Here is a 13813-nt window from a genome sequence, read left to right as displayed (position 1 = left end):
TGTACTATACTTAAAAGACTACGGACCACCACCTTCCGCCTCCACAGATTTTACAGAAACTGAGATTTGATTATTTTGATTTGGAATTGGAACTGAGACTAGGGTTTCGATTTTCTCTCTCAGGATTTTACTCTATCGTCCAAATTCACGCGTGGACCTCTTCAATCAATCCATTACAAAGAAGCTTTTGCATTTCCAAACATTCTAAAAGACTATTTATTTTCTCTGAAATTGGGAGAGAACAATGTCGGAAGAGGCTGAGAAAAGGCTTCAGTCAGTCATGGCCAAGCTCTTCCATCCCCCCAAGTCCAAACCCAACTCTCCCAGGTTAGCCTTTTTATTCTTGCTTCTGAGTGTTTGCCGAGAAAATTTAGGGAAAGAAATAGATATTCAAAATTCCTGGACCTGTTTGGTTCGGAAGTGAGAAAACAGGAACCTCCACGCAGCTGTGGATGTTATTCAGATGGGTTTTTCATTTTTCCGATTACGAAGACAAGGAAAATCGCAGTCTTTTTTTATTTTGTGTTCTTTCGTTTCTTTGGCGAACAATCAGAGGTTAAATTTATCTTTCTCTTATTTTTCGTTGGTGTTTGAATCGTGGTTAGGTTTTTTTGCAATTTGAATCGAATTCATCGCCTACGGGGTAAAGATTTTTATAATTTCTATTTGCTTAATTTTAATCAAAGCTAATCCAAATGTTTTCCTAGCTCTTGTTTGATTGTATAGAAAAGGTAAAGGAAGAAGAAAAAACAGTATCTGTTTGAATCACATTAGAAAAGTTGATCAAAACAGTAAGAACGCACTTTTAAGAATGCTATGACGCAAAATATTTCATTTTCTTTCTATATTCCTTGGTTTCCTCAGCAGCTATACAGAGTTTAACACAATATTTTTTCTCAATTCTCATTGTTCTACAGATGTTCTTGTTTTGTAAATGAAAATACAGTACAGATATTTGGTTTCTTTTCTATAATTTTTTTTCTTGATTTAGTATTTTTACTGTTCGGGGTTTATATTTGCTTAACGTAATATCTTGCACCCAACTGCTTTCGGTGATTCACTGGATATTCTTGATAAGGGTTTATGCAATTTGAAAGTGTATGCATTAGCTCAAGAGCATGTATGTACATATTCTTTTTGCAGTTTTGTTATTTGTTTGATTTATTTATGTTCTCCAGTGATAGTTCATCCGATGGTCAATCGTCAAAAGGCAAAAAGCGCCCAAATCCAATGTCTGCATCCGCAATTGAATCAAAATTAAGAAAGGATATTCAAAAGTCAACTACTCCAGTGCAGGCTCCATTGTGCAGGCCATGGGATCGAGAAGATCTCATGAAGAGATTAGCTACATTCAAATCTATGACTTGGTTTGCTAAACCTAAGGTTCATTCTGGAGCCCACTTTATTATAGCCTTGTCTCCTGTCTTATTTTTTGGAATACAAACTTAGCAAAAATTTCCCATATACTGTCTTCAAATGCATATAGCATTGGGTTTGAATTTATGCCATGATGGGATCCTTATTTATTTTTGTGATCTGGAGATGATAAGAAAGGAGGGCTTTAATTTCATGACTTTTGGTTCTTAAAGCTTTGTGTTTTTCTTTCTTTATATCTGTAAGTTACTTGAGTTTTTCTGTTTCAGTTCAAGCTGTGGTTGCTTCTTTTAAACTAGTCACCAAGCACATGCTATGCATGTGCAACACATTTTATTTTATTTTATTTTTATCATAAACAAAATATATATTAATAATAATAATAAAAGTATAAGAGAAGGATAAGAGGTCCTTCCCTCGAAATACAAAGTTTGATCAAAGTAAGACTAGACACCTCCACTATACAAGAACCTATACACAAAGGCATCAACCACATATCTCAAAGTCCAAATTGCATAAATCATGTCAAAAGTCAACTCGTCTTACTATTATCCATCCCTTATGAATCACAAACTGAAAACCAACTGCATTGAATGACATTAAGTAGAACTCCTTTACTTTCAAGTGTACTTCTTTAGGCATTCTTAATACAATTGCTTTTACTTATCAAAAAAAAAAAAAAGTGGAACTCCACTAAAAACAATAGTACAAGAGGCCGAAAGAGAGGCGTAGAGGTGAAGTAAGTCCCACAACATCTCTTCTATTATCCACTTTTCCTAAAAAATTCTAACATTTCTCTCTTGCCACACAATCCACAGTAAGGTGAGGCAAGCAATTTGTCAAAGAGTTTTGCCTCTAATTGAATTCCTCAATCCTCAAAAAGAAATAATCATCATATCTCCAATACCCCTAGGCGGAACCCAATCCATCCTTGTTGCATTAAAGAGTTTATGTCATAGCCCTAAAGTTAATGGGCAATGTAGAAAAAGATGGTCAATTGATTCTCCATATCTTTTGCATAAAATGCACCAATGAGGACTAAGAGATTTGTAGAGTTTTTTCAACTGTAGCATGTCATTGGTGTTTACCTTCCCATGTGCTACTAACCAAGCAAAGGCTTTGACCTTGGTAGGGGTTTTTGATTTCTACAAAAATTTGGCTAAAAGGAACGAGATAGGATTTGAGAAATTGGACAAGGCCGCCAAGAAAATTTTTTTTACTGTGAATAAGCCTGAGAAGGCCAAGAAATTTTTTTTTACCGGGAATAAGCCTGAGAAGGATAAAGACTAGGCTTTTGAATCTACAACAGAATGATACAAGTGCACTGAGTTAAGTAAAGACATGAGTCTTTCAAGAAGTTCAATTCCTATATCAATGAAATTGCAATAGAAGTTAAATTTCCAAGAGAGCGGATAGGACTTACCAAAGAGGACTGAGACGGTGAAGGTTTTCACTGAGATAACTCTATAGAAACTTGGAAATTGTGGACACAAAAGGTTGGTCAGCCCACCATAAATCTTCCCAAAATCAGATTCTCAAAATCTATTGTCAATACACATTATCTTTGTATAGCATTGTAGAATGCTTGTGTAATTGTCCTCTCAAGATATGCAAAAATTGGCTTATGAATGAAAAGATTGAAATATGAAATACATAAAAACTAACTTCTAGATGAATAGGATTTGGGAATGAAGATGTATAAAATTGAAGTATTGAGGAGTTGGAAAGTGAATCATTGTTTTCCAAAGAGGGAGTTGTGAGCAGTTGCTGCTCGAAGAGGGAGTTGTGATCTATGTTAAAGACTTTTTATAGATTTAATCTCTAAAGGGTTCCTGTAGATGATGTTGATTCTGTTCTCCATCTAGATACCAAGGAAAGGGAGAGTTTTCCATGTGGAAAGGAGTTCTTTTTTAATCGATGGAGATATATTTTCTTTACTAGTATATCCTTTATTTCACATTAAGATATATTTTCTTTACTAGTATATTCTTTATTTTATGTTAAGAACCAGCACATTTTAAGTGTAATTTGTTGGAAAAATATGATTTTTTTTTCTTGAGTCAAATTGTTTGTTGGGACACCAAATAGAGAGAATTGCTTTTGCTTTTCAGTAATATAAATAGAAGAAGTTTATGCTTTGGATGGATGAAATCATATGTTTTATGTTACTTCAGCTTTGCAATTATCTTACATTTGCATCTATGTGCTCTTGGATAAGTGAACGCACTTTGCTTGAAAGCGATCCGTGCTCGTCTCTTGTGAGCTGCCAATAGATTTCCACCATCAAATGACAAGAATAGAAGATGGCAATATGGTGGGAAAATAAAAACAAAATGCAACCACTCAGCCAGTTGAGATTGAGAACTCTCCAAAAAGGGGAGAGGTAACCTCTTGTGGAATAAATTTCCTACATCTTTCCAAATCAAATTTCTACAATCCTAATCCAATATCACCCAATCCATTTTGTTGATCACAGGGGAAGGAGAGAATGTAAAAATTTAGCCCCTTGTGTCTTCTTTCATAACTCAACACCCTTAGGTTGAGTACTGCTATCTTGTTATGTACAGAAAACCTCCCATCAGGCCCATTCAGAAAACACAGCACTTGCCTAACAAATGCCTAAGCCAGAAACCTGTTGTGTCTAGGTCAAGTCTCTTTGCTTTGATGAAAAAGCCCCCTGTTTAACCCAGTTGTTTTAACATAGCCATGGTCCAGAAGATGGAAATGAAAGTCTGAGTCTTATTATATGTTCCATAACACCTCAGATTCCCTTAATGCCATTAGGATTGTCGGTCATTTTCATTTTTCAAGTAAGTACCCTTCCCATGTTCTTTATATATTTTTAAGGCTGCCTTGCTTCTTCCATCTCCCATGCATCTCTTACATGTGTGCTTCCCAAACTGGTCACTGCATTTTAATGGGTTAGATGCAACTGAAGTTAGCTTTTTAATGTTACATTTGTGAATGCAACCCATACAAATGTTGAACTTTGAATCTTTAAAGAAATTAGCTTTTTATAAACCATCAATCTTGAGAACCTTCTCTGATGCTGATTCATTAGTGAATAAGGTACATATCTAGGATGTTCCCTTTTTTCTGCTTGACAGTTCATTCATAAAAAGTTCAACGACATGGAAACAAAGAGTCACTCAGAGAATCAATATTTTTCAATTTTTTTTTTCACTATGCCTTACTTTCTGGTAACTTCTAATTTTCTTGGGATATTGAATGTATGCTGTTTTCCATTTGCCTAACTTCTACATTTTACATATGAAACTCTAGAAGCTTGAATTTTTAAGCTCAATTTTTTATTTTATTTTTTTCATGTGGAATTACATGAAATTAATTTTTTTTTTTTTTTTGGATATACAAAGTTAATTTAAATTTTTCATCTCTTTGTTGGATGTTTCATTTTGAAGCTTTGTGTTTTCACTTTTAGAATCCTTTTTTTTTACCCTCATAGTTTTCTATCTGCCTCTTCAGAGAAACTGTGTGTGGTTCCTTGTCCTTCTCTGAATGAAAAGAGGGTGTGCATAAGTTTGTTTTTAACTTGGTCCAATTTCTATATTCATTTGGTCTTAAAGTTGTTTCTTTTGAAGTAGTAATGATGATGTCTTCCATTTTACCAGGTGATAAGTGCTATAAATTGTGCCAGAAGAGGCTGGGTGAATGTGGAAATGGACATCATAGCCTGTGAAGCCTGTGGAGCACGTCTTCTCTTTTCTACTCCATCATCTTGGACACAGCAGCAAGGCATGCCATGCTTCTCTTTCCTCACTATGTCATGTGCTAATAATCAATGATTTGACTTGTGCAGCAACTGTTGTCCTTTTTATAACTGGATTAAAACTTTTTCATTTATTCTCTCAGTTGAGAAGGCAGCCTTGGTATTCAGCTTAAAGCTGGATAATGGACACAAACTACTTTGCCCGTGGATGGACAATGCCTGCGATGAGATGCTAGCACAGTTTCCACCTGCAACAGTTCAAGATTTAGTGGATGGTTACAAAGAACGATCTTCTGCTCTTTTGCAACTTGTAGCCCTTCCCTTGATTTCATCTGCAGCCATTAATTACATGAGAAGTCCTCAGCTGGAGCATTTTCTTAGACAATCTGCAGTGTTGGAATTTGGCAGTGTGTCTGCAGATTCTTCTCAGACAGAATATCTTGGAAGTGAATGTGATGCAGTTTCTGCTAATTTGTATTTTCAGGTACCATGCTTATATGCTTAGAGGGCTATAGATACTAATCTGTTTCTGATATCTGTACTTTATTCTAAATTTGTGTACGTGTGTAGGGCTTGTAGTTATTTGCATTTGATTGTATCAGTGTTGTCTACTGATTTTTTCCCCCCTTTTTTTGTATTTTATTTTATTTTTTCATGAGAAATGAAGAATATCATATATAGGAGAGAAAATTTAGAAATAAAGATGAGAGATCCTTCAACAAAGAAGCAGTACAAGCAGAAAGGAAAAGAAAAAAGGCAGGAGAAAAAAAGAAGAAATAAAAAACACCGTATAGGATGCCCCTAGCAATCATGGCACAAGTAAAGGTGTTACTGTTCCCAGGAAAGCAAAGGACACTTGAGTCTCCTCTTTTGTGAAGCCTATCAGCTTCCCTGTTCTGATGTCTAAATTCCTCATATTTTAATACTTTTATTCATAGCCATGTATGTTTGTGTATATATATATTTGTGAGAGAAAAAATGATTCCATATAGTCTCAAAATTCTCTGCCATGCATTCTTGGTCATTAGCATTTCTCTTTCTCCCTCCTTGAACCTTATGGATGTGATTAAAGCCAGCTTATTTCTGTCCCTTGTGATGATTACATCTAATTCACTGGTTATGCCTGTTGTAAAATGAGAGATAGCTTTAGCATCATGCTCATTTTCTTGTTACTGGTAATTCTTAGTAATAGCTTTTATCTGGAAGTGAGCTTGACATTGCTTCTCTCTTATTTGTCTTAGGCTCTCTTGCATATGTGCTTCCTCTTAATTCTCACTACTTAAATGATAATAATGTTTCATGATACTATTTTGAATTTTATGTAGTGCTTATGCCAAACAACAGGATTGGTGAACTGGTGATAGTGAAAATATTCCATTTGTGTTCTAATGAATTTTAAATTACAAGATCTTCTGTTTTGTGTTCTTGTTTCTGTTAAATGCGCCCATTCATGTTGGTTGTGATTTTCATTTCTTTTCTTTTTTTTTTTTTTTTTTTTTTTTTTTTTTTTTTTTTTTTTTTTTTTTTTTGGGATGCTGGATGAAGATTATTGATGTTTTAAAGCATGTGCAGGCACAAAAGCTCATAAGTTTATGTGGTTGGAAGCCTCGCTCGCTGCCTTATGTGGTTGACTCCAAGGATCGGCAATGTAAATCTGCTAAAGATGTCAATCATTTGGATCTGTCTCGTATAGTTGCTAATATGCAGACTCCTCCAATTAGCGTCCACTCTTCTGCCACTGATAAGAGTATGCAAGCAAATGAAGATCCCATGGCATCTAGTGAACTACAGTCTGAGCATTCTGTTGTTCTAGAATGCAGCCTTTGTGGAGCCACCGTTGGATTATGGGCTTTCTCTACAGTTCAACGTCCAACAGAGTTTTTTAGATTAGTTGGAAATTCAGAAGTTACTGGTGAAAGCAATGCTTTTCATTGTAAAGGAACTGTCTTTTGCCCTGTCAGTGGTGCTCCTGGAATTCAGGATTCAGGAAAAGAAAACCATGTCAACCGTACTGAAGCTGTCATGATCACTGATGCAAATGGTGCTAGATCATCAAATGAAAGATTGTTGAATTTAAATTTGACAATTGCAGGGGGTCCTCCACCAACAGAGCAAAACTTCAGAGCAACAATTTCCATACCTGTTATAGGTCAGAATTTAAGGGCACGGTTTTCTTCTGATCATGATTTTAGGGATCGTAGCTGTGTTAATCAAGAAAATAGTCCATCTGGTGCCAATAAAAAGGGTTTATTTCTGGAGGGAAAAAACCACACAGAAAACACAGTCACTCCACAAATTGCCCATCCAGAATCTATTGTCCTCCTAGAAAGCAAAAGACATGGTGATGGACAATTTAATGCTACAAGCAATGATCAATCTCCATGTTTGAATAACAACATCAGTGAGGAAGATGATGCATTTAGAAACAGTAACAATCACATGTCATTGGAAAGACCAAATGTCAATCAGCAGGGACTGGGTTTTCCTGAAACTGGTATGCATGATTCTATTTTCAAAGTTCAAACGCAAGATGTAGTACAAAGTTCTGGTCAAAATAGCAAGTTGGCTGAGAGTGCAGATAATGTCAGGACAGTTAACCCAACAGTAACTGAGAGTGTAGATAATGTCGGGACAGTTAACCCAACAGCAACTGAGAGTGTAGATAATGTCGGGACAGTTAACCCAACAGCAACTGAGAGTGTAGATAATGTCGGGACAGTTGACCCAACAGCAACTGAGAGTGTAGATAATGTCGGGACAGTTGACCCAACAGCAACTGAGAGTGTAGATAATGTCGGGACAGTTAACCCAACAGCAACTGAGAGTGCAGATAATGTTGGGGCAGTTAACCCAACAACAACTGGGAGTGCAGATAATGTTGGAGCAGTTAACCCAGCAGCAACTGAGAGTGCAGATAATGAAGTTAGAGATTCTTGCATGACAAGTGCAGATGCTAATATGACAACTAGAAATGCAGAAATCAGTGAGGATGATTCATTAATGGTGGTTGGGGCTGATGATTGCAATCTTCAGCAGATTCATGGAACTGATAGTGCCTGTAACATACACATAAGAGGAGGAGCCAAATATTCTGAGGTCCAAAACATTTTAAGCACTCAACCAAATAGCCAGGGTGACGATTGGGTCAAAGACAGAGGACAGATTCCTGTAAATAACGAAGCTGTAGCCTGTGGCATAGGTAAGCATAAATGTTGCTTGTCTTTCTGCATCCTGATCATGAGTGTTGAAAAAAAGTAAATAATGTTCATTGGTTTTTTGCTCGGTTCTGCATTCTTGGTTCAACAATCCACTTTTATTGCTATTATCATACTTCCTCATGAACAAGATGTAAATAATACAGCATTGATTCTAGATTATTGCATGTTCTTTTAGTGATTACATGTAAGGATGTATGTCATAGTAGCATTTGGGAGAACCTTTGGAGGTCACATATGAGGATGTAAGTATTATGGTTGCATTTGGGACAACCTTTGAAGGGTCAAAGTAGGCTTGTTAGCTCCAAAAGTTTTTTCCAGTAAAAATTTGGTGGTGGAAGAACTTATTATGACCTTCTAGAAGAAGCCCTTTTCTTAAAAAGATTGATTTGATAGAAGGAAGGGTGAGGTTCCTTTTTGAATGGGGAGTTTGTAAAACCAGAGAGGAAGATCAATTGCCTATTTAGCACAGTTGTAACTTCCAGTGAATTGCCTTCTTTGAGAAGATGTTTATAAAGATGTTTGTATTCAACATGTAAAATAATTTTGAATTCTGAAACTTCTTTCTCTATGCATCTACAAATGTGTCTCCTAATTTTATTGAAAGGAGCTTTTAGGCCTCAAACCTCTTCTACTTTGCAATGTTTTATTGGTAGTGGAATACATTATAAAACTCTCTGACATTCAGAAAGAGCTTTAGGCAAATTAAAAAGCCACACTAAACAAGGCTTAGGTAATAGAACTTAAGACATCAGTTTTATCTCTATAATTTGGTGCTATTTCCAAATGTGCCTGCTTTATTGTTGAGATGATTGGAGCACATAGTATATCATGTTACCGGTCTCTGCACATTCTTTTATCCAGATTCTTTGGTTATAATTTGGTTGGTGGCTCGGAACAGGTATTCCCTCCTTTGATGACTAGGAGCTTTGCCTCAACGACTTGTGGTTTTTGCTACTGATCGTGACATGCTTTTTTATGTTTACATTTTCATAAAGATATTTAATTTTTAGCAGAGATTAACCATGCTTCCTTTATTCTTCTAGCAAATGATCTGAAGCAACAACCAATAGATAAAGCCATGGAGTTTGATCCAATCTGGCAGCACAGACACTTTTGCCCATGGATTGCAGCAGCAGGCGGTGCTGCACCTGGATGGCAACAAACTCTCTCTGCTTTACAACAGCAGAAAGATTTTTCTCATCCTTCACCCTCGAACATGATCAAGGTATTTCAAAACTTCAATACCATTGTTAGGGCAGTAAAGCACATATCCGTCTTGTGGTATCACATGGACCAAGGAATAACAACAGGGTTGAACCAATTGGGTGGTAAAGTGCATATACATCTTGTGGTATCACATGGACTTAGGAATAACAGTAGCGTCGAACCAGTCCCACCTAGCATGATCCTGTAGGAACCTATCCTGCCCTAATCTTGCTGTCTCTAAGATAGGTATTTAATACAAACACATCTCACATTTGTGTTGAGTTTGGAGTACTTGTCTATAGTATTGAAGTGTAACACACTCAGTGAGCGACTTTTCATGAATATTAGATACAACAATGATGATGATGTTAAGTAAAAATATTTCTAATTAGTCCTGGGGTTTGAAATTTTGGCTTAGCACTCCTGTCCAAATTTTAAGTATATTAAATCTGAACTGTTACCTTTTTTGGATAGGCAAATCAAAGTAAATAATATTAATAGAGTGCCTAACCAAGTAAATATATTCATGATTTGAATTATTATTGCCTGCATGTCCACCCAGGCAAACCCACTCACTCCATATTTCAGTGAGAACCTCCACATATTCTAGTCTTTTGTCTCTGTTTATTGTAGTGTCATCTTAAAGTGAAATCCTTTTTCTCTGTATACTTCTGCACAGGTGGATGATCCCATTGCTTCAGTTAGAAAGATTTTCATGTCGTCATCAGAAAAAAGAATGAAGCGCACTCATGGATCGACCTAAAGCGCTGTATGCTGAGTTGTTGAATTTGCTGTGTCCAAAAGAGGTCCTCAAACATCCCGATTTCGCCAGTTTTGGTAGGATGCTTAGGTACTGGAGACAAATGTATTTCCATAGGCATGCTGCTATCCCTTTCTGAAGTCCATAAAATGTTAGCAAACCTGTGGTAGTAGCAGCTTTGTAATTACTGCCAAACTAGTTGAGAATTAAGATGCATTTTCTCTACATATCCAGGTCTACTTACACAATGATACTATGTAAGTGGAGCTATATCGAGTCATAGCAATAGAATTCATTCTGTCACATGAAATTGTACACTCTATGACAAAATCAAAAGGCAAAAATTGGGAACATCTTTCTCCGCTATTGGATCAAGCCACAATTTGTGATGAGCACCTTGGAATAAGGGCGGTTGAAGCCTCTTTCTGCAACCGTTGCTCTTTTATCTCCGATCAACTTGGCAACCCTGCTCATTAAACAGTGAGAAGTTCTATCATCTCTCTAATCATTTGTGACTTTCATGCTTGGTTTGTAGGTTCGATTAAGGGTCATAAAGTTGTCAACACGAGTTGAATCCAATACGTTTTTCACAGGTTTAAATGTATAATCATATTTGAGTTTAATTCGTTTAATAAATAGGTTGTTTTTGTATTAACATGCATGACACATGAATTTCACTCAAGTTGATTTATTTAATAATCATCCACCAACATTAAGTTGAATCATCATTTTAATGCTTTGGTTTGGGGAAAAAAATAATTGATTTTCAATGTTGTCTGATGTATTCATGTTGTGGCTAAGGCTGTAAGAACCGAACTCTACCTGAAATAAGGAGAACCAGTGTTCTCTTGCACAGTCTTCACCTGCCCAATTTTCTCCACAACTTCCATACCTTCCAATACTCTTCCAATTACCAAAGTTGAGGTATCTAATTCGGGCGAATCCTTGCTGGTAATCACAAACTCTGTTCCATTGGGGTCCGCTCCGACATCCTCTTCATCAATCTCCAACTTCCCTCCCCTCGCAACCAGCTTTATTTTAGGTGGGGGTTTGGTTGGATCCCTCACAACAATGCCCACACTCCCTGCCAAATTCTTTGTTCCTGGGCACTTCTCATTCATTTTCTCCCATTCTGTTACCAGACTCTCAGCTGCCAAATTGCTTCCCGTTCGCTTTGCAAGCTCGGCATCCACGCCATAAGACCTCACCCCACCATGTTGTACATAGTTTGGCATGATCTTCACAAACTCCTTTCTTCTATAGCTAATGCCAGCAGCCCCACTAACTAGGCCACTGAATCTAGCAGCTCCAGCTGGTGCATCATCTCCATATAGGCCTATAACTATTCTTCCTGCCGGCTCCCCATCAATTGATATATCAAGGAATGCTCGCTTAGTTGGAGCTTTAGCAGTGCAATTTGGAGGAGCGTTCTCTTGTAGTCCATCAGTTTTATCGGCATCAACTGCAGAACCTTCTTCAGCCCGTGCCCTGGATTCCACAAGTGCAGAGCCCAGGAGAAGAAGCAAGGAAGAGTTGCTGCAAATTGTGAAGTCTCGGCGGGAGAATTTGCATTGTTGTTTGAGGATGGGAGGAGATGGAGAAGTGGGTATGTTGTTGGGGGCTTGTGGCAGAGGAGGAAGGGCTGGTGGTGGAGAGCGAAGGAACTGCAGAATTTTGGAATTTGGCAACATTTTTATGTGAGGAGTCGTTCCTCCCGAGTCCTCATACAAAAGCCTTTCTTCTTTTGACTTACAAAGCGAAGCCTCTCCTTGCCCAGAGAGAGATTGTGGATAAGAAAGATAAAACGCGAAACCATACATGGTTTTGGAATGTGTATTTGTAGATCATGTGGCGCCCCCACATGGGTGGGCCATCTTTTCATTTGTGCAAGGGCACTGGAATTTAACTAGGATTGGATTTGAAGTTGGAGTTTGGGCCAAAACATCTCTTTTATGCAAAAATAAATAAATAAATTTAATTATTTTATCAAATTTATATTCAAAATAATACTTTTATTATCACATAGGAGTTATATCATTAAAAATAAATTAAGTTGAAGCATCGATTGTCAACTAAAACTTCATTCTTTAATTGAAGCCTCAATTAATAATTACGACTTCAAAAGAAACCGTTTTACATTTATAATCAATAAGATTATTTGGTCCCATTAAAAAAAAGGGTTAAAAGAGGAAAAGGGTGTGAAAAACTCACCAAAACAATGGCTTTGATGTGATCTTTACCAACCAAATCCTTGTGTGTTCTCTTCAATTTTCTCGGCCTTATCAATGAGATGATTTTCCATTCCTTCATGTAGGAAGTTGTTGATTGCCTTAGGAGGGGATACCCCAAGTGCTTTGCATTCAAACCCGTGAGATAAGCCACCTACCATAGCCATGGAAAAAGTCTCCAAGACAGAAAGCTCCCAAGAGAGCCACAGTGTTCCTCATCTACTTGAAGAATCTGCCCTCGTACTTTGCCAAAGCAGCTCTACAATTTGCATTACTAGTAGGAGAAGGCCCTCCCTATGCGGAAGAGCCTCATTCCATAGAAAAATAAATCAACTCCATGTCAGTCATTTCAAATAGATATCAATGGCCTTTTCTAAAAATCTAATCAAGTTTAGATTCTTACCTTTGGCCTCTTTGAATCTGATGACCATTTGATGCAACCACAAATCTTGAACTTTGATGATGATATCCTACTACAATGTCATGATTGCAGGGTAAAGGGGGGTATTGTAAAAAAAAAAAAAATTAAAAATCAACATATGTTTTCTTGAAGTTGATATTGACTTGTCTCCATAAAAGAATATATGTAATAGGTATACTCTACTTAATCAAATTAATGGAATAGATTAACTAATTACTTAATGAATATATTGGTGGATGAGGAAAATTTTTAATTAAAAATGTGCATATTTTGAGCTTAGAACTGAAATTTATTGTAAGAAAACTAAAAGTCCCTATTTGGAATGATTTTAAAAGAGGTTAAAACAACTTTTTAATGCTTAAAAGTTTTTTTATATATAAAAATTATGAATTTGTTTGGTTATAGTTTTCGAAAATAGTTCTAAAAAGCAGTTTTAAAGCTTATTATATGATGTTTTGTAGAATAAAAGTCTGTTTCAAAATCTAAAATGTTTTTAACTTGTTTTTAATATTTTTAAATATAATTTTTATGTCTAGTATTTTATTTTTAATTATTTTACATATATATATATATAATTATTTTTTAAAACAATTCTTAAAAACAAATAAAAATAATATAAAATAATTAGAAAAATAAAAAACAAAAAAAAATTGTCAAACGGGTTTTCTTAATTTTTTGTTTTGAATAACAAAAAATTGTTTTCAAAAACAGTTATCAATCAGACTCTATATGTTTGACAAAATTTTAAAAACACATTTTTAATTTATATCCAAACATTAAGTGATTTTTTATAGCACTTATTATTATAAAGATATTATGAAAAAACGTTTTAATCAAATCACTCTTAAGTAAATTCTAAATTTGAGTCAAACTCGAACA

General features: G+C 36.0%; 2 protein-coding genes across 3 annotated transcripts; one reads left to right on the top strand and one right to left on the bottom strand.

Annotated features, from left to right (window-relative positions):
- The first annotated feature begins 26 nt into the window (after nucleotides 1-26).
- Nucleotides 27-10754, top strand: LOC100259364 (uncharacterized). 2 transcript variants are annotated; one of them, XM_010665223.2, is made up of 7 exons: nucleotides 29-327; nucleotides 1179-1383; nucleotides 5004-5127; nucleotides 5245-5585; nucleotides 6674-8300; nucleotides 9363-9544; nucleotides 10205-10754. In XM_010665223.2, exons 1-7 carry the CDS (start codon nucleotides 245-247, stop codon nucleotides 10286-10288), a joined length of 2646 nt encoding a protein of 881 aa, XP_010663525.1. In that variant the 5' UTR covers nucleotides 29-244; the 3' UTR covers nucleotides 10289-10754. The 2 variants fall into 2 exon arrangements, with proteins under 2 accessions (XP_059590011.1, XP_010663525.1); XM_059734028.1 differs by having other exon boundaries at nucleotides 27-327; nucleotides 9363-10512.
- Nucleotides 10537-12087, bottom strand: LOC100254249 (peptidyl-prolyl cis-trans isomerase CYP26-2, chloroplastic). The gene is made up of 2 exons (XM_002272965.4): nucleotides 11108-12087; nucleotides 10537-10751 (listed from the first exon to the last, which is right to left on the bottom strand). Exons 1-2 carry the CDS (start codon nucleotides 11974-11976, stop codon nucleotides 10649-10651), a joined length of 972 nt encoding a protein of 323 aa, XP_002273001.3. The 5' UTR covers nucleotides 11977-12087; the 3' UTR covers nucleotides 10537-10648.
- Nucleotides 12088-13813: the final 1726 nt, after the last annotated feature.

Source organism: Vitis vinifera, chromosome 17, assembly GCF_030704535.1.
Source record: "Vitis vinifera cultivar Pinot Noir 40024 chromosome 17, ASM3070453v1".
NCBI classification, from domain to species: Eukaryota; Viridiplantae; Streptophyta; class Magnoliopsida; order Vitales; family Vitaceae; genus Vitis; species Vitis vinifera.
The sequence above is the reverse complement of the archived record's forward strand: the minus strand, read 5'-3'. Positions and strand labels throughout refer to the sequence as shown.